General features: G+C 39.7%; 1 protein-coding gene across 1 annotated transcript in view; it reads right to left on the bottom strand.

The window, feature by feature from the left end:
• GLRA3 (glycine receptor alpha 3) overlaps nt 1-20,818 on the bottom strand; it is a 90,638-nt gene that overhangs the window by 22,002 nt on the left and 47,818 nt on the right. Inside the window, exons 5-6 of the mRNA XM_063336620.1 lie at nt 17,845-17,927; nt 5,635-5,772 (exon numbers count right to left, since the gene is read on the bottom strand). Coding sequence (XP_063192690.1) covers nt 5,635-5,772; nt 17,845-17,927 — 221 coding nt within the window. The remainder of the gene's footprint in view (nt 1-5,634; nt 5,773-17,844; nt 17,928-20,818) is intronic.

The raw sequence follows: 20,818 nt of genomic DNA, 5'->3' as shown, positions 1-20,818 counted from the left end.
AGATATCCCTTGGAGGAAGCTTGTCTTACTGTACCCTTACAAAGTCGTGTTCATGTTTGCCATGAAGGCTGAGTAGCTGTTTCTGAAGTTTTCATAATGGAGAATCACCTTAGGAAATTGAACCAAGGAAATAGTGTGCCTGAGAAAGAATTAATAAATATAAGCGTAATAATAATAATTATTATTAATTCACAATAAAATTAAAAATTAATAACATAATAAAATATACAAAGAATAAGTATAAACAAACAAACAAAAAGTAACTAAGCATGCAGAGTTTCAACTGTTAATCCATGCAGAATGTAGAGACATCTGCTGAAGGTGTTGGTTCTTGATACTGCTTTAGATACTGGTAACTCATAGTCTGGCCTTATAAGAAAAGCCATTGGTAATGCTACTGTCTGATCTACTCTGAAATATTTTATGGATGTAGAGAGGACTTTGGACTAAAGATTATAGAGCTTAATGAAATTACATTAAACTATTTACAAATTAGTAAATTGTTAGTAAACTATTTACTTGTAAGGTAAGAATTTTATACTTGCTGAGTAGAGTACGGATCGAAGCTTAGGAAAATTGAACTAAACTAAGTTAAACAAACATGAATAAATCTTCATGGAGCCCTGCAGAGTATGTGTCTTAGATCTGGGAAGAGGATATTTTGTATTCCGATTCCAACACGTCTGTCATAATGGGTGTAGAGTACACAGCTCTGTTTTCACCAGAGACCGGTGACCAGCAAACAGGCAGCCCAGGGGCTAGAGTGTTGCTAGCTATGGAGCTTTGCTAACAGCCCTGGGGCAATCGAGCTGTGATGATGGTCCTCTCCTCTAGCACTGCGTTTTCCCTTTGTAAAACTACTTGAGCCACATGTTTAAGTACTGAGAGACAGCAGGAAAGCAGAAAGGGAGAGTGAGACCACTTCAATGGCTAGGATATGCTCAGCCCAAATGGCTGACTTAAGTTCAGATCCCTTAACGCAATACAGAGCTTCTCCCATTTGTCTGTCTTCTGGAAATCCCTTTCTTAAGCAGCTCAATTCCTCCACTCCCCATAAAGATCCTAAGCGCTCAAGCTCAATGTGAGCTTGAAAATTGCATTAGGGTATTTATTCCTAGGTGCTATTCTGAACCTCTGCAGTCTTTACCTTAGTTAGACTTGTGAAAATCACCGTTCCCCATTTCACGTGGAAAAGATATACCGCAAAAGCTAGCTGAGACGCTTTATAGCAAGAAAAGACAGTTCTCTCTTCTAAAAGCAAAAGTTAAAGAATCTTTTGAGACAAAACAATAAGTGGACTCAAGAAGCAGATTTTGTATGGATTGATGCAATGTGGCTATTGTGCACTTTGACTTTCACTGTTTTCTAATGATTAATACCTCGGATTCCCAGGTTCTCACTGAATAGTTGCTGTTGTAATGCTTTGAATATTCTTGTCTACTCTCTGTACCGTTGTATGAAGGAAAAAAGGACCAATATTTGATCAAAACAAATGTCTATCGCAGGACAGCATACAATGAGGATAGTTTGTGAGAGGTGGTTAGATTGCTGCAACCTAATATGTTCTAACTGGGGGCCAGCAGAGGCTCCCCTTTGCTGTTATTTCCCAGTCCTTCCTTAGGGCTGGTTCTGGCACTCGCCTCGTCCCGCGTTGGGACACCTCGGTGCGCTGGGCAGCAGAAAGCCAGGCCTTTATCTGTGGGTGTCTTAGAGCCCCAGGCAGAAGGAGTTTTGATCAGTCTTGTCCTGAAACCAAATCATTCACCGTGTAATTAAGGCTTTTGTTAAGTGCCCTGCATATGTGAGCCTTACTGTTTTGGGTTATCTAGTGCACAGGATGGAATCACCCTGGCAAAAGCTGGTATTGTCTTTAGTGAGAGGGGAGGTAGTGGCTCCAGGTGTCCTCAGATAAACTGGAGTAATGAAAAAAAGCCACAAAATTGCAAATGGAAAGCTTTTTATTTTTAAAGTTATTAACGTTTAAAGAAATTTTCTGAGGACAATTTTATGTTCTAAAAGAAATAACTGTTTGGTTGAAAACATAGTCTCAGAACGCAATAAAACTGTATTGCTGTAAGAGGGATGACACAGACCACCAGCATTTTCTTTCTGCCTTCTGTTATGTGTCTTCTTTACACTCTGTGTCTGTGAAAATGAGACCACAATTAACCGCTCTTGGTGGAAAAGTTCAGCGTGTTACGTATCACGCTGCAATCATAATGGCAGGTAATTTTCACAGAGAGCATGAAGGAGAATGAAATATATATACTGACTTCTCCATGAGTCCGTTTTTCTTTCTCTCCTGTTTATGAGTCATTACCAGAATCACCACGAGGCGAGCAGTCTAGCTGGGTTTATATTGTTCAGGAAAAAGACTCCCTTTTTATTCCTCCTGGAATGTTACACAGTCCTTTGAGAGACACTCTGCTTTACTTATTACTGAAATACAGTTAAATAGTTTCTGTCCTTTGGCCTTCCCATGATAAAACTTCTTAAATAAACAAGACACCATAAATTATGTGTGTGTGCAAAGCTGGTTATTTCAAGAGATCGTCTATAAAATTGATTACATGTAAGTAAAGTTAGCTGAAATTATCTTCATACCTCTCTAAGAAGGAGATGGGGTAATAAAAAAGCACTTGGTAAGTGCAGTATCCAGACACTTCTTGCAATTTGCACTGAAATAAATTGGGATTTGAGTATATCTCGGTTGTGATGTGAAAACCTAGTCACGTGCTGCACTGTGAGAGCAAGGTCAGCGAGGGGAGAAGTAGAAACTAAGGAGAATCTGATAAGCAACATAAATAGCAAGGACATCTAGATGTAATGTCTCTACTTACAGGACAGCTGATGAATTTTTATTCAATGGATCTTTAAGGTAGAATGTTTAAATTTTGATAAGTGCAGGAGTGACAATCGAGTTCTCCTCTCCTGCAGAGAAAAATGCCCTGTTGGAGTCAGGCAGTGATGTTTTCTGTGTCTAAGGGTGGTCAAGTCCTCAGCTGGTCGCAGGCTCTGTTTTTCAAAGTGGTCCTTTTTTTGGTGAAGGAATGAGCAGCTTCAGAGACTTCACACCCGTAGAATACCCGCTGGATAGAAAGTACAGTCTTCCTTTTCTGAGAAGTGGTCTATGAAAAAACCCTGAAAAAACCTGAAAAAACTTTAAAATCACTGCTGTAGAGTGGTTTAGGTGCTTGTCAAAACAAGTAGCGGTTTGAGTTCTTGTTGGCAGAGTAAGGCATCAAAGTTACGTCTCCTTTAATCACTATCACGCTGGCAATAAAATGACCCAGTAGAAGGCATTAAGTCAGTTGAAGGTAGGACCAAGAAGGGGTTCAATCTACAGGTTGTTAAGCAACTTGTTTGACCTCAGGGAGGAGTTAAAGGGATCATGAGAAAAGGTTGTGTGTGGGATGGATGTGTTAGGAGGTCGAATGGGGAACGTGGAGTTAAGGAAGCGGGCTGTTCGTCGAGATCACAGATTTACCGTATTAAGGATACAGAGTTATCAGAAATGGTCCCATATAGAACCTGGTAGAGAGTGTACCAACCACAGCTCCACTGTTTCCAGGACCTCTACATGCAATACTTTGAGCCAAAACCCATCAATAAGACACTTCTGAGCAGCATCGTTCAAGGGCAGGTTATCCATGGTGCAGGAGTAAAGCCAGAATTCAGAGTATTTCTGTTTGTGCCCGTTAGGCTGTGCTATTATGTATAAATTCATGCTATCATATATTGGGCTTTTTGCAGCTGTGATTGAAATTACCCGTGCTTGAAACCAAAATCGAGTGTTGCGTAAAAGCCCAGGGGAGCGACGATGTGGCAGAGGAAGTGAATGAGGACGCTGTAAAGCGAGACTGTCCTCGTAATGTGACTGGTTCTCATGTTGTGATTTTTCTGGTCCTTATGAGCCTACTTCACTTCCCAAATTTGTCACTGCGGATATGCCAGTGGACGCGAAAACACGAAAATGATCAGAGATGTTGTTGCGTCGTTTCAGAACACAAGACTTGATGAGCCATTATGCCGTGCTGCTGCTGAAACGGTTATGTCTCTATATTTAGAAGCAATTTGTTTTTCAAGCCGTGGTTGCAGAGATCCATTTTCAATTGGGCATGAAACACCGATGAGACACGCACTGATGAGTTTCCACATACTGTCCTGAAGCTTCATGTTAATTTTTTTCCCAGGAAGACTTTTGGGTTATTTTTTCTGTTTTATGGGATATTTCAGAAAAGCGTTCCATCTTGTGTTGCCACTAAATTTAAATTGAAAACTCTTCTTTGGTGACTTATTGCATACCAGCTACAGTTGCTTAGCATTCTTTTAAGGATCCTTTTAAACTAATCTCTCATAGGCCAGAGAAACAGGCTTTATTTCCAGTTTTGCAAAATGATTTTTTGTTTCTTGTGGAGTATCCTAAAGGGTATCTGTCTACGGTATCTCATTGCAGGAGCCTTAAGAAGGTGCGTTGCTGGTCACATATCCGAGTGACATAATGGAGGAAAAGAAACTCTTAGTTTGTTGTTGTCTTTTAATATAATGTTTAGGATTTTTTAGCCTACACATGGTAGTTAATAATACGTGGTTGTAACAAAGGAATTAAAGGAAATCCCACCCTCCTAGAAACCAAACCAACCCCCCCTAATTTGATTAAGTTAACTTCATGCTGAAGACTTGAATAAAAAAAATAAATACTCTGGAGAAAATACTGTTATCTTGAAGAGGAGGCTGTGACAATAAATGTAGGCCTGCATGAGTCAGACTATCGTTTCTTTCTGCTTTGCCCTGCCAAAGTTCTTCCAGATTTGTACCTCTAGTTTTGGAAGTCAGTGCAGGCCACCCTGCTGCAGCCTCGGGTGAGGATGTGCCTATGGTGGGTGCCGGCATCCAGGCTTCTGAGCTTTCTGTTTTAGTGGATAGGCTTGACTTTTGTGGACAAAACAAATGTCCCAATTCCTTTTTTAATTAGAGGCATGAACTTCAACCATCTTTTCAGGCCTGTGGGCTGCAGTCATGTTTTAGAGCACCCATGTGGACATTTTTCTCATTTGTATTTTCCTTCCCTGGAAATTCTCCTCTAATTCCTCAAAACAGTGTTTGCAACATGAAGCCTAGCCAGCAGCAGTTGAGAACAGCCAAAGGATCACGTCATGCAAGTTATACACCTGTTTATCACAGAATGGTTTGGGTAGGAAGGGACCTTAAAGCCCCCCCAGTGGCACCCCCTGCCCTGGGCAGGGACACCTCCCACCAGCCCAGGTTGCTCCAAGCCCCGGCCAACCTGGCCTTGAACCCCTCCAGGGATGGGGCAGCCACAGCTTCTCTGGGCACCCTGGGCCAGGGGCTCACCGCCCTCACAGCCAAGAATTTCTGCCTCACATCTCATCTCAGTCTCCCCTCTGTCAGTGTAAAACCCTTCCCCCTCGTCCCACGGCTCCCCTCCCTGCTCCAGAGTCCCTCCCCAACTTTCCTGTAGGCCCCCTGCGCATTATCCTGCACAACGCACCTCTACTTTTTAATCTTCTTGTGAGTTCAGTGAGAATATTTAAAAAAATTCCAAACAATTCTCCAAAATAACAATGAATGTTAAATGTCTTTCCGGTTTTAATCACTAATATGATTTACTACCTGTATTGTAGTGCTTGGTGCAGTAGCATAAATCCTTTTCTTCTTTCAACAGAAACTGTGGCAGGGTGAGACCTTCTGCTACTTGAACTGCTCCCTTTTCTTGCCATTCAAAAATGAGATCATTCATTGTGTATCCAACTGAAAAAGAAAAAAAACACATATGCAAATAAACTCTAAGTCAGCTGCGAACTTTGAAAAGCAGGGGCATACCAAATAGCGAATGTCATGAAAAGGAGATAAGACGGGGGGTCTGCTTGTACCTGTTAATCACAGACCGTTATCTGCCCTTCGATACCACACTGAACTGGAAAAAAAGCCAGTCTTATGCATCCTTTGTGACATCTTAGTAGTCAAGTAGTCTATTAACGGAATTAACAAAAGTATCAAAATGAGCTAAACATCCAACGCTGTGGGGGCTTGGGAACATCTGCCCCTCCCCAGCCCATGAAGGATAAAATAGGCCCTTCACGCTCAGATCTCTTCCTCCTTTTATTGGAGGTGAAACGGTGGATTGTCAAAGCTATTTATGGATTTACGTCAATTTGAATTGTTAGGTGCAAACTCTCCAAAGAAAACGAGGGATGAATATTTCTGCAGGAGTGAGGTATTAGTTGAATTGAAAAAATACTTTTTTCTGAAACTGGTAGAGAACAAGAGAAAGCAATTGGTTGCAGTCTTCTCATATTAACTGACTGAGATGGATTATGAGATTAAAAGGCATTCAGTTTTAATATTCAGATTCATGCATTTATCCGTACCTCATGCATGTGTGTATAAGATTAAATAAAACAGCAAAAGGAGTAGTAGAAGTACTGGTCAAGGGCCCTTTTCCCTTCTGTTTTCCTCTCTCAGGTGAATATTTGCATGGGAGATCATTGTGGAAAATAGCTCTAATTCCTCTGAATGTGTGATATATAAACTTTCCAGTATATCCCTGACATTTTATTCTATTATTTTTCTGAATATATTTTCTTGGGTTATGACAACTGAAAAAAAAAAAAAAAAAAAATCAACACTCCAAACCAAGCTTCCTGTTCGCATTCAGGTTTCATTAAGGCTTTCTCAGGATTTAGTATATTTGGACAAAGTGAGATTTTAAGATTGAAATCTAAAACTAGATAGCTTCTGTCATTGTAGTAGTTTGAACGACAAGGGTACAATTGAGCCACATAAAATAGCTTGAACAAGAAGGCAAAGGGTTTAATTTTTACATCTGAATTACACAGCTTTCATTCACCTATTTTACTTCTTTGCAATATTTCCTTTCTGCTTTAGTCCCGTGCCAATGAGCTGTTGAGGATACCTACTGATAACTGGAAATATCTTTTAATGTTTCAGTAACAAATTGCTGTTCAAAATATATTGTTCGGAACTTTCTAAGAGTATTTGCCTGCCCGCAAATAGAGAAATGTTGAGTTCCAGCGAAGGAAATAACCTCTTTGGGGTGTGGGCATAAATCTTTCCCCTGTTATATTCAGTGACTTCATCACTCTTTGAATACATATATGAACGTTGTTCAGTCATAATGCCCTGGTATGCTGACCTCAAATCTGAGGCACACTTCATTCGTTCTGATCTGTCTGTGTTGAATGAACTTAAAAGCTAAGAATCGGTGTCTATAAATTTAAAACTGTTTTCAACACCTCCCCTTGCTTCTGGATTCTTGATGTTTCCCTGGTGGAGTACCTTCACACAAAGTATTCACGGGCGCTCAGCCTGGCCGCTGCTTTCCTTTGGTATTTTGTTGGGGCTCTATGAATATGCTAAAAATGGGACCATACCCTTTTAAACAAGTATTTAATTAAGATCAGACGTTACTCAAGTCATTTCAAGCATAGATTAACTGTGCAAGGAAACGCTTATTTTTCTGTCTTATTGAATGCATGACACTCTGTAAACACAGTCTCAAAATTCACTATTAAATGCCATAAACGATGAAAAATCAGAACTATAGGTCTTATCAAACTTTGCATGAATTCAGACAAAAAGCAGTTGTGTGTAAAGCAGATTATCAGTTGAAGCATGTAGATTATGGCCAGAAGTGATATCTCCCGCGTAAAACTCATTGAACTGACAAGAAACAACTGCTGTGTCAAAATGTATTTCACTAAATCAGATTCATTCATCTCTAATGCATGCTTTTAATTTTGATTATCTACCCTGCCCGCTAATTCTTTTGTAGTGCAATCTATTAAAATCTGTGTAGTGTTAAGGGATATGGTGTAAGTGAGAACTTTGTAGAGTGGAGTTGATGGTTGGACTCGATGGTCTTTTCCAACCTAAATGATTCTATGATTCTATGATAAAAACAATAGCGGTATATGCAAAATGCTGATGTAGTCGTTCATTTTTATCATGTTTACGTTTTAAATACCTAAATATAGCTTTAGCTAGATTCAATGCTCTAACTTCAGTTTTGTAAGTCAGCATCATAGTTATAAAGTAAATGAGTCTTAAAATATAGAGGAGCTTAATAGAGATGTGAGTTTATGTTATACCAAAAGAATTTAAATTAGTATACTGTATATCACATTTCCACTAGTTATGTTAAATTAAATCAATTTAAGTGAAATGTCTATTAAAATTAAGGCCCTTTATTAAATGTGACATACATAGTCCAATCAAACGTGTGCGTTGAATTAGGGGGCTAAGAGCACAGCAAGTATCAAAAGTGTAGGGAGCTTTGGTAAAGAAAACTTGAAAGCCTCAAGGGCAGAGTGTTCTTTTTTTATTTTTATATTTAGGATCATAGAATCGCTAATCATAGAAGACTACAGTTTTAGAATTTTGCGGATAACTTTAAAATTCTGATACCGCTGCCTGAGTTCAATGGGACTGCACAGCCCTTTCCTGAATATGTGTTGCAGTCTGAGCCCTACATTTGTGAAATGGAAATGATTAGATGCCGCAAGAAAGAAGATTTGAAATACACTGTGTATATTTTCCAATTGGCCTATGTGATAAAATACCAGAGCAGCTGTATTCCATGATGCGGTTATTCCCACTAAAGAACTGTTATACCCTCAGATCACCTTCTCGGCAAACTCTGGGCTTGAAATGCCTTTATTCTTGTAAGAACTGCACTGAAATATGTAGTAGTTATAAAGAACAAGACATTTCTCTTTACGGATTCTAAGGGATAAGGAAGACACCGGTGTCTTTATTGTGCTGTTAGGTCCATAAATACTGAATCCACAGAAACTACTTGGGCCAATCTAGGACCCTGAGTTTGAGGAAGTAGAGGAACCAATTCACAACAACATCCTAGAATGAGGAATCCCATTCCTTGTAGCTTTTCAAGTTCAAATTCACACCTATAGAAGCCCTCTCTGCCCGATGATACCTGTTTCTAGGTTCTCCTCCTTACATTTGCTTGCCACAGAAGCCCGTGCCAAATGTTAATGGGCTGATGAGTTTTGCAGTGTATTTATATTTTTTTAGATTTTCAAAAATAGCAGAGACAACACTTAATCACATTTCCTAAGCTTCTAACGTTTCTATCAGCAGGGCACTGTATTTTGTCTAGGAAAATTATTTCAGTGGCCTTCTACTCAACTCTGAGAATGTAGAAAGAGATGACCCAAAGCCAAATCAGAAGAGTGTTTTTATCAATTACACATAACCATAAATGTTTATTAACTCTGCTTATAGAGGTATGGTGCTTATTCTGTAGTGGACATTAGTGCTTAGCTCTTCAATCCTGACTTCTTCTTGGATAAGATGTAAGATTGTTTCTCCCTCTGCTTTGCTTTCATTATATTCTGCTTTCCATGGGAAACGTGGTGTGTGTGCCTGAAGGGAGTCCCAGTCTATGTCTGGGAAAAAATACCCTGTGAATCTATTTCTGAGCACGCCTGCCTTCCAGGGTAAATTTTTGCTACGTAATGGTTATTCCTATTTGTAAATTCTTGCTGTTCACTCTTACTATATGGTCTCTCTTGCTGCTGCTTTGTGAGCAGAAGAGAAATATCTCTTATTTGCATTTGCTGCAGCCCAGCATGATACTCAGTCTCTCGCTAAAAAGGAATTTTTCTTTTTTGACTATGAGGTGGGTTTGGTGACTATTCTAAATTGCTGCCAGACACTTTTATCACTGGTGATTGGGAAATGCAGTCTTATGAAGGAAAGTCCTAGCGGTTACTTTTTAGTGTTGAAAAAAGGACAGTCAGTTCACTGGCCTGGTTAGTATACGAGGGAGCAGCTCACTCTTTCATTCATGGTAGAAAAAGTGACCCCTTAATACTACAGAAATAGCTGAAAGCAATGGAAGCTACCACCGTCTCTGTAGTGGTCTGCAGGACCAAGCCAACCTCAACTAAATCAGGTGGATTAGTAAGGACTTCTGTCGCTGAAATGTGGTGTACCAGGGTTTGGGTTTGCAGGGCGTAAATGCTTGAAGGTTGAGAAAGGAAGCAGAGATGCCAAATTTTGTGTGTTACAGGATGTAAACCAGCTGCTGTGGCTGAAGCAGAGAGCAGTTTGCAATGTATTTGTTGTCTGGCTACGGTCCAGGTGTTTTCTCTTCCTTAATTCTATAAAGATACTACTAATCACACAAAATCTAAGCGGTGTCATTGTAGAACTGGAAAGAAAGGACAGAAAAACCACATTGTTATGTTGAACAGCGGTATTGCGACGTTACGAGACTGGTTAAGCTGCATTAATACTGCCTCTATTAACCCGAAGTCTGAGGTCTTGCACATCTGTAATGCAAAAGCAGATGATAAATTGTTGGTAATTATATGTCAAGGCTGTCATCCCAGGAGGAGGAGGTTGCCAGAGGGAGTATTTCTCAGGAAAAATGTGTGTGTGCATGGCACAGTAGCCTCTCAGCAAAATCTCTCTTTAAAGAGACAACTCATTTTTAGGAGCCTGAAGTCATTGCAGGTAATTAGCTAGTGAAGCATGTGCTGGCAGACTGAGACCTCCGCCTGAGATGAATACGAGGAACTGGCAAAATAAGTAGAATTTAGAATTAACTGGCAGTGTAGAGGGCCTGAAACAATTGGGGAAGTTGGGTTTGGCCTGCAGAAGTTTTTCTTTAGAAAAATGGTCCATCACAGAGCTGGTGATAATGGTGAAAAAATGAAAGTAAAACTCTGTGATCACACTTACGGAGAGAGGAGGTGGAAAAAATTAGGCATTGGATGAGGAGTGGTTGTCAGGACTCATGCTTGGAACAGTTGATGCAGGGTTTTGAATGTCTGGATATCAAATAAAATGAAACTATAGTGACAGACTGTTTAATTGATCTAATCTATGCAAAACTCTTTGGCAATAGGTGGACAAAACAGACATATAAACTCTAGCCTTTAGACAGTGCTGAAAATTGTCTGGCTAGAATGAATAATTTCAGCATGTTCAATTAAAGGTTGCAGGAAAAATTTCAGGGAAAAAGAATGTGAGCCTTCTGAAATATTTCTAAGTAGCAACGGCAACTACAGTGTCTGGAAAAGAGAAACCCAAATTTTTCCCTTGGTCTCGCTCATCTTTCCCAGAAAATCTTATCTTTTCAAAAATGGTGTTGACAAGTTGTTATCAACACCCACATGAGGTCCCTGAAGGGAAAAAAAAAAAAAAAAGATTGTATTCGTGGATTTTTTTTTTTAAAACAGTCATTAATCTTAGTAATAAATATAACCTTTTCATTAATCCAATTTTGAAAATATAGGAACAAAATCCACTGTAAATGAATAGGGTTCTACAAAACCCACATCAGTCCTCATGACTCTCTAGAACTTATTGGAACCAAGCTACTGATATCAGTTTTATACATGCGTGCTAAGTGTGTGAAGATTTTGTTTTAGCTAATTCAGTATCAGCTGTAGGCATTAGAAGCCCATAATCTCATAGGCAGAACTGTGGGCATCCAACAAGTTTGTCCTGAAGAATTACTGAAGTGTCTTTTAAGTGTTAAGATCTCTTCTTCAGGCTGTCCAAGGACTACACCATTACAGAAAAACAAAGTTTGTTATTCAGGGCGAGCAATTCCCCTGTACCCTCAGAGATGGCATGCTTTTGAACCACAATTGCCTCCACAATTCCAAGGGATCCTCTTTTTTCACTGCAGCTTGAAAGTCTTATTTGCTGAGTTCTTTCCTTTTAACCACCCTTACAGTACCATTCCAAGCAGTGAAAGATAGTTTTTGAGCAATCTTGTGATCCAGCTGAATGCCAATATATCTTGTAAATTTTCTACATGGCACTGGCCCAGGTTGCCCAGAGAGGCGGTGGAGGCCCCATCCCTGGAGACATTCAAGGCCAGGCTGGATGAGGCTCTGAGCAACCTGATCTAGTTGGAGATGTCCCTGCTACTGCAGGGGGGTTGGACTAGATGGCCTTTAGAGGTCCCTTCCAACCCAACACAGTCAATGATTCTACTCATTCAGTTTTATTCCAGGAAGGCTGTGCTTCCCTTGTGTCATTTAACGCTATCTACAGGCATATTAAAACCTGACTCTTTTCCTCTTGTTCAATAAACAAAGACATGAATGGCATGAAACAACTGAGCTGAATATCTAGCATTTTTGTACAAGAGAGTTTGGTTCGACAAAGAATTTCTTTTATAGTTCTTTTAATCCCAGTGATTTACCTAAATTCTGTTCTAATTTCTTAAATGTTTAGTAAGGTACAAGTCCAAGAGTAACATTGGACTTATTCATCAAACCGAGCGGTTCTTTAGGTATCCAGCCGAGGCAAGGACTACAGTCATGATGACTAGAGTTATTTCACTATCCCTCTGTTACGCATCCCAACAGTGTCCCTCCAGGGCAGGCTGCCTGCACGTTACTGGTCTTAGAACATGGCAGAGGTTTGAATTGTGCCCTAAATTCCAAGCAACATAACAGGGGGAAGTTGTGACAGAGCTAACCAATCTGGTTTTTGGCTTGAGGTTAGAATAAATTCTTCTAATATACATTACATACTGAAAATATTAGCTTCAGAAATGAACTGTGATGCATTTCAAGGCTAAGTTTATGCGGAGGTCCAAGAAAGCGGGATTTTATTCTATGTACTTCTGAGCCGCTTTGCAAAGGCTCTGCCCCTTGCACTGGCCTCTAAGTCTTTCTGATGGAATCTCTCCCTTGGGAGTTACAGGTTTATCCTTCTTAGCCTGAATTTCAGAGACGAATAACATCTTGGGCCCAGCCTGCTACCACATCCCTCAAACCTAATATTCCTTGCTGAAGCCTATAGATTTTCAGCTGTCGTTTTTAGATGAGTTTCTGTGGGTTCAGCAGCAGCTGTGCAGTTATTACCGCCCTTTCCTCCGGTGTTGGTCGGGAGCTGAAGACCAGAAACGTCTACCTCTTCGTATCTGTGTGTCAGGTCTCACTTCAGACAGGCAGGGTGGGCTGAGTACCCATCTGCGGAGTAGAAACCGTAGGATGGGTTGTTGATAATCTTTGTGCTACTGAAATGGAAAAGAGGGATGGTTTCCACACGTTCCGGCACAGGTGGGCATTGACCCAGTGTGTCCGTAATTTCTGCCACTCAGGTGGACACTAGAGGTTCTCTGGCAGATAAGGAATACACTGCAGTCCCGCTATCTTTCTGATGGTGTCTTTGCGCTGCTGTGGGAAGGGAACAACGCGCACATCATTTTCGGTAGTGCAGTAGCCTGTACTGCCGAAGCCGGTTTACAGATCCCCCCATTGGCACAGATCCCCCCATTGGCACAATCTCCAATTTAGAGACCAGAAGAAAGAAATTGTATTCTTCAGGTAACAGCATCATGTAGTACCGAGTGAACTTTCTCTAAAAATCCAAAAGATCAGAGCATGATTGCTCAGAAAGACTAAAAAGCCTCCATAAATCAGAAGGGGGAAAAAAAAAGCCTTTGTTTAATTCATTAAGAGAGAGAGTATGCATAAAAATAAAATTATGATGTGAACAGGTGCTTTCTCCCTTACATATATTCTTCTTTCATAACTGAGTTAGTCTTTGAAAATTCAGGAATATTGAATGTCACATAAAGTTATAATTGTGATAGATGAATAAAGGAATGCTGAGAGATAAAAGTGAAACTTAAAAAAGGGACAGACAACAAGCTCTAGCACATGAAAGAAAAATATTTCTTTCCTGGGAGACAGGCTGCAGAAATAAATATGTATCTAGCTGACATTTCTTTGTATCTTATTCAAGCAGAATAAAACTAAAATTATCTCACATGCCCATAGGCTGCCCTGGTGTAAGGCATAGAAATGTAGAAGGGATTATTTCATATGTGCATTTTCATTTGCTTCCTTTCTAAGATACAAAAGCAGCTCATTCTAGTTGCTGAGAAATCATTTGGTAAAATAAATCCTTTAAAAATAGAAGGCATTTCCACTTAAATATTTTTCAGACGCTTCGTGATGTAAGTGAAGTACTTTAACCAGAGGCAAATCCAGCTGCTTAGACTGACCTTGGAAAAAACTTTACACGAGGTGGCTAAAAATAAAAATATCATTTGGGAAGAAAAGCTATACATGAATTTTCCTCTTAGATCTTTCTACGCTGGAGCAACAGTATCAATATTAAAGGAAAGGATCTAGTACTAAACAAAATTGTTATTTTATAGCAGAGGTAAAATCTATGATCTGTCCTTTATAAGTAACTGTCGGCCTTTGTTACAACCTGGTGGTAAGATGAGTGAGAAAAAGATGAGCGATTTGGTAGAAACAGTCTAATTTGCTTAGCGACACATGCAGGAGCAAGGCTTGAAGACCAGATACTGTGAGAGAAATGTGCCTTGTGAATTCATAATTGTACAACGTCCTACCCAACTTGGCTCTCAGTGGAGAAACCAGCAATGATGATGCCTTTCAAAAGGAACACCTGGAAGCGTGGCTGCTGCTGTTTTGCTCCTCCAACCACTCTGGGCTTTGTAACACAGCCTGATGAGCAGATCGTTTACTCAGGACATGAGAGGACTGTCTTCTCAGGAAGCCCCACGTCTTCCACTTCCCCAGACGGCGCATTAGCCACTAGGGTTGGTACTTTGGTCCCCCTGTTTAGGTTGTCTCACTGGGCACCAAGAAATGCGGGCTGGCCAGCCACAGCAGAGTGTGGCCCTGTGGCCTAGAAATTAGAGCTGCTTGGATGGATCCAGGGTCTCGGGGTTATGTCAGTTCTTACCTCAGGACATTTGATATGAACCCTGGGAAAATGCTAAATGCACCCGTCCTCCTTTTTTCTTCTATAATTTTAAAGAGAACTGGATGCCTGTTCTTAGCCAAAGACTCTGGAATTTGGATGTTTCTCCTCACCTTTTCTTAAGTTTTGGAAACTGGTTGGAGTTCAGACTCACAGAAAACTTTTTTTTTTTTTTTTTGCCCCGTTACTCTCCTATCCAGCTTGTAGACTTTTTTTGTGACTCTTCCAAGGTGTCTATTTCCCTTCCTGTTCGTCCTGTATAGAGAAACTGGGGTTGGGCAGGTGCGTTCCTGCTCTTGAAGGTCTGGGAGCTTGGAGTTCATGTCACTATGCCTCTCTTCTTTGGATCTGTCCCAGAGAAATTCCTTATGGTTTCAGGGAACTGCTGTCATGTTCTTGCAAACCCAACTAGTTATTCTGCCATCAGACGCGTAGGTCTGGCCAGAACTGCAAAATTTTCTGCCTCAGGCCAGAAACTTTGCCCATCGTCTCTATTTTTCAATGCCTGGAGTTACAGGTAAAATAGAATTAAACAAGGCGATGTGGGTAAAGCTTTATTACTTGTAATTTCCTTATGAAATCAGATTTGATCTTTCTCTCCAACTAGAAGATTTTGAAGTGCTCATTTGTATTTTGTTCAGCTCCTCTTTTGTGAGCATTGCCTCTCTCCGCTCTGCGGATGTGCAGCAGGGAATTTACTCTCACTGAACAGAATGATTAAAAACAAGACTTCAGTGAAAAATGTTCTGCTGGAAAATGCAGTAGAACATCTACAGTGTTATTCAACCGATAAGTGTTGGTTCCCTACGGTGCGGTTTGTGGGAACTGTGAGCTCCTGCCGGGTTTCTCTACAGCCAGAGAGACGCCTGTTTGTTCAGGAGCGCTCAGTTGTCGTGTGACCTGTCCTCGCAAGGGCTAGAGAAGAGAGGAAACATAAAGCTGAGTTTTATGAAGTTGTTAAAGCAACAATTTCATAACTTTTTAAACACTTTTTAAAAAGAAAATAATTATACCTTTTGCTTGTTCAAACAATATGATACTTTCTGTTTGAAGAATAATTGTATATAGTGAATATAGCTGCCATCTGGATGTACTCTGATACGACTGCCTCGTATTTAGTCACACTAATTATAAAGGTGACATAGGTTATTAGTGGGATTATGGGGTTTTTTTGCTTAAATGATGAATGTATAATATTGCCCTAAATTCCTTGACATTTGCAGCAAATAACTACCTCTCGGTTTTAGTCAGGAAAATTTCTGCTGTCAGATTCAGCCATTAAAAGCCCACTTTATAATATTACCATCTGTCCGCTGTAATGAAAGATAGACCTGGCTTTCATATCCACCCTGCAATTTTTTGTAAAAGCCTACCATTACCCTTACAACCACCAGCTCTCACGTACTGACTGACAGATAATTACCTCCCCTTTCTCTTAGATGCTACTTCTCTTCAGTAAAAGAAGAAAGAAACCAAGAAATACTTTAATCAAATTATGTGTGTTGTGTTTCTGACCTGTAAGATATTTCAGATAATCCAGTATTTTCATTCTATATGCAGAAAATTATTTTATGAAATATTTTACTCATTGGTCCTAAAACTGTAAATATAGATATGACATTAAGACGGATTCTTATAATTTATCTGTTTTTTCTCTGTCATGAATTGTCACAAACTTGATTGCTGGAATCTTTCAAAGAATGCTTTACTTTATTTTATTTTTATTCTTCGCATCATTAGGAGGATCTTTCTGCTAGGAATCTTTTCCAAAGCCCCCTCATTTTAAGGGGAAAAGGGAATTCCCAAATACTTCGTATCACAAGGTCTTTCTGTGTGCGTGCCTTGAAATGGCAAAGCTGCTGGATGCTGCCCATCTTCTTCTACGTTCTAAGACAGGCATCAATGGAGACAAGTACAGTATATGATGGGTTGCCAATTCGCTTTCACGTAAAGAATATTGCTGTTAACTGAAAGATAATTCTGCAAAACCTGCCTTGTCTAAGCTGGTTTTACCTTCTCCTCTGCTGTCCTCAGGATATTGGTGTATAATGCAGATAGGGCTTTATGAAGAGATTATTTAAAACACATGGGGTTGTAATTTCGCTTTTTCCATTTAAATTCTAGTGTAACACCATGTTTGGTCAAATTGTTAGACCTTCTCTGTGCTACAAAGCTATCAGATCTTTTTTTCTTTCTGTGTTTTGCTGGGTGTTTTCAATGTCAAGCTATCTGGGCAACTATAAATTCCTTTACATCCGGAGTCTTTGGAAGATGCTACAAATTTTTCCAGTGTTATGGTTGATGACCCGATAATGATCACATTTTATCCTTAGCTAGATGATGCCTTGTGTAGATGACTTCCTCCTCATAACGCAAGGGCTGTACAGCCCTTCCCAAGATTTTCTGCATTTTTTTCCACTGAAAGCGGAAAAAAGTGCCGCCCCAGTTGAGGGGGTGAGGACTGTGTAAGTGGCGTACCCTATGTAGGGATATCTAACTTCTACGGTTCTCCCTTGTAGTAAACTCTTTCCCTAATCCCTGTTAGGGTGATTAGGTAAAAGCTACAGGTACATGTCTATAACATGTAGGCAGGAATATGGAGAGCAGGGACTCAGTAGGTATCATCTCATTTCCAGCTTTTAGGTACACCGAGTTATTACCAATTTCAGGATATTCATATAAATCACTTCCTTAAATTATTCTCATGTTTCTTTTATGCTGTCCCAAACTACTGTCCCCCTGTATGTGTGAACACAGGGAAGACTTAATGGTGAATCCCAGTATTAATAAATTTTCCATAAAGGTAAACTGGCACTGGCTACTTAAGTTTAGCTGTAACTTTAGATTTATGCAAACCTTGATTTTTTTTTTTTTTTTTTTTCAGTACAAGTAAGGACGGAAGATTCTTTTCCTTTGAAAAACCACGTATATTTCACAGATTCTCTTGATAAAATAGGGGATTCTTTTTCGAAAATTTGTTCTTCTGCCACTGCAAGGAGTCTTCCTATCTCCTGCATAGCTGCTGCAATCCCGACAAAAGCATTTATAGGATAATACATTACGCAAACTTACAGCTTTCCAGCTGCATTATACATGTTTGCACATCCATTGGGAAATTTTTGAGATCCATCGGACAGGACAGTATTAAAGTCAATCTGAAAGAACACAAAAAAAGTATTAAAAAATATACCACAAAAATGCCATAGAACCGCACAGGAAGAATGCATGAAAACACTGGAAGTCAGTAGAAATAGAAGAAAATACATTTTTTCCTTAGAAAGCTCTCAATAGGGATGTATATTAGCTGAACCCATTTCACTCACTTGGCCTAGTATGACAATGTGGAAAAAAATTATTAAAGACTTTCAGAAAAACAAATTTTTCAGTAGGTTTGCCTAACTTTATGAGAAGTCTAAAGGAATGCAACAACAGCATGCTTTCTGGTGCTACAGCAGAACTATTGTACTGTTACAGTATTTCAAATCCTTCACATAAAATTTACCCAGATTTGCAAGAATCTCATAACAGATGTCAGCTGCAAATCATGGTGGCAAGGTAATTTATGTGTTATTGTCCTAAAATAAGGTGCTCAAATTGTCAACACAAAGGTTTAAGATAACATTTTCTGATACTGATGGTAGACTGAAATACACCCGTAATTTTGAACTGCAGCTGTGTTTCACATTAGTCCTGATACTTCCTGTGAAATCCTTTGCAACCTATAGGCAGAAAAAGTATTTCTACATTTTATATCAATACAATAACTTATCTTTAGGGTGATATTTTTCAGAGGAATGAGAAAGAAGAATATAAGAAGTAAAGGCACATGTTTTCCCTCGTGGCCATGTTCAGGTACCCATTCACCATTCAGGGTCACGACTGTACCTTTCTCCTTGCTAGAAAATAGCTTGCATGAAAACGCTTCCCTATGTTCATCGATCAGTTCAGTTGATAGAATGTTCCCCAAAAACCCGAGGGGCTTGAGTTCAATTCCTTACACATATGGCTTTTCTAGAACAGCAATGCTCTAATCCTCCTCTCTTAAACCCATTCCCCTGGTTTTGGTGTTTTGGCTAAAGGGCAGGAGGTGCCAAGTATGGCTGTATAGTTCTTTTACCCTACTTTTTTCTCCTCTCCAAAACTTCTTGGTTCTTTGCTATGACTTCTGTTTAGCCTACCAGTGAATGAGCTGCAGAGGGAAAGTCCGAGGAGGGGCCTCAGACTCAGGCCCTATTCCCATGCTACCAAAAATGATTCCAAATGCAAAATCTGACTAGTAGGTTAGTAACACGGCAAGTCGTTTCAGAGAAGTGGCACCTGGACTTTACTTTGTGCTTCAGTAAATATTTTAGTATTTTATTAATTAAGTATTCATTGAATCAGAAACTGGAACCTTCTCGTTATTTTCTTGTCTGAATTGTTCAACACAATTAGGGAAGGAGGAGACATTGGGGAATGAAAGGAAAAAGCAAATTTATAACTCTTTTTTTTTTTTTTAATATCAGCACATTAGCAATTAGCATGTCTCCCCTGACTCAAATTCACATAACAACTAGATGCCAATTATATGATTTTAGATGTTTCCGAAATTGTAATAGTTCTTAATTACATCATGGCAACACAAACTTTCTAGCTCTACACGAAACACAGGAGCTACGCGGCATCTGCTTTCATCACAATCAATGTTTGCTTTTATAGATTAATATTATAATATTTCTGATGTTTGGTTTTTTTCCCCCATTGATGTGGCCGTGAACTTTGAATTCTGTTGAAGCTGCAACTCAAACTTGCTGCAGTTTGGTGGTGCCTACACTCTGCGTTGTACATACCTGGAGGGAGTAGGGCGAGGAGGAGGAGTTACTTGGTTAGAGTGGGACAACCACCAGCGCCTCTCGGGGTGACTCAGACAGTCTGGAGAGAATCGATTTAGATTTGCTTTCTACTTGGGTCCGCAGAAGGAACCCTTTTTACCTGCTTTCCATCTGTTTCAAGTGACAGAATGTGTGTTGTGACACTGAAGAGTGATTATGTTCCCAGATGGGCAGAGTAACCTCCTGTTGGGTACGAAATGCTTGTAGGAATTTTAACCCAACGCTTTCTCCCTGTGTAAGCTCGGCAAGACGCTGCCCACTTGCAGTGGAAGGAGGGAGGAAGGGGACTCCCTTGCCACTGATACATCCACACAACTCACAAATATTTTCTTTTTCTCTTAGTATAAAAACTGTTTTACGGATTCCTGATGCTTCTTCAAAAAGTCCGATTACCCATTAATGCGGTGTCGTAACGGCATGCAAAGCAAAACACTAAGTGGGCAGGAGGTGTATTTATTTTGAAAATTGTAACAGTTTGCACAAATATGTCGCTGTATTAATACCAAATCTAATGGGGCGTTACTATACTTACATCCAATGTGTTTCTCATTAGGTCAGTTTTTTAAAGGTAGTGGTAAAGTGCCTACAGATGTCTGTATTGATAAAAGGAAAGTGAGGAGAAAAGAATTAAGATAACTAGATTCTGTCAATACTTATGATCGCTGCTTACAGCTTTTTAAACCTTTTCAAAAGCTTATTTTTCACTTTTCTCTCCATCTCCAGCAGTAAGTGAACTGTGCTTTAAATGTCGTGCTTGCTCAAAGAGGTCATGTTTTCACGTTGAAGTGCAACTGCAATATCCAAATAGGTGAAAAAGAAATAATGTTGGGTTGCCATGACATGGGAGGCTACAGCATGTGAAACTCATACATAGGCCAGTTTAGATTATAACTAGATTATAATACTCCAGGATTATTTACTCTGTCCTTGCTCCTCTAGGCTCAGTATCTGTACTTCAGAATGGGAAATATACTTTTATTATTTTTACTGTGTGCATGCCTAATGAGGGATCATTTTTATTTTAGTATTAACAATGATCAGGAACGATGATAAAGTTCTTTATTCAAAACTCACTGCTTTAGTGATAGTTCTGCACGACTAGCAACTGAAGATACCCGTTAGCAATTCTTAGGTACAATTTTGAGCTTCTGAATGAAAAAAAATTGTAATGAAAA

Source organism: Chroicocephalus ridibundus, chromosome 5 (genome assembly GCF_963924245.1).
Source record: "Chroicocephalus ridibundus chromosome 5, bChrRid1.1, whole genome shotgun sequence".
NCBI classification, from domain to species: domain Eukaryota; kingdom Metazoa; phylum Chordata; class Aves; order Charadriiformes; family Laridae; genus Chroicocephalus; species Chroicocephalus ridibundus.
This window is presented reverse-complemented; position numbering and strand designations above follow the sequence as displayed.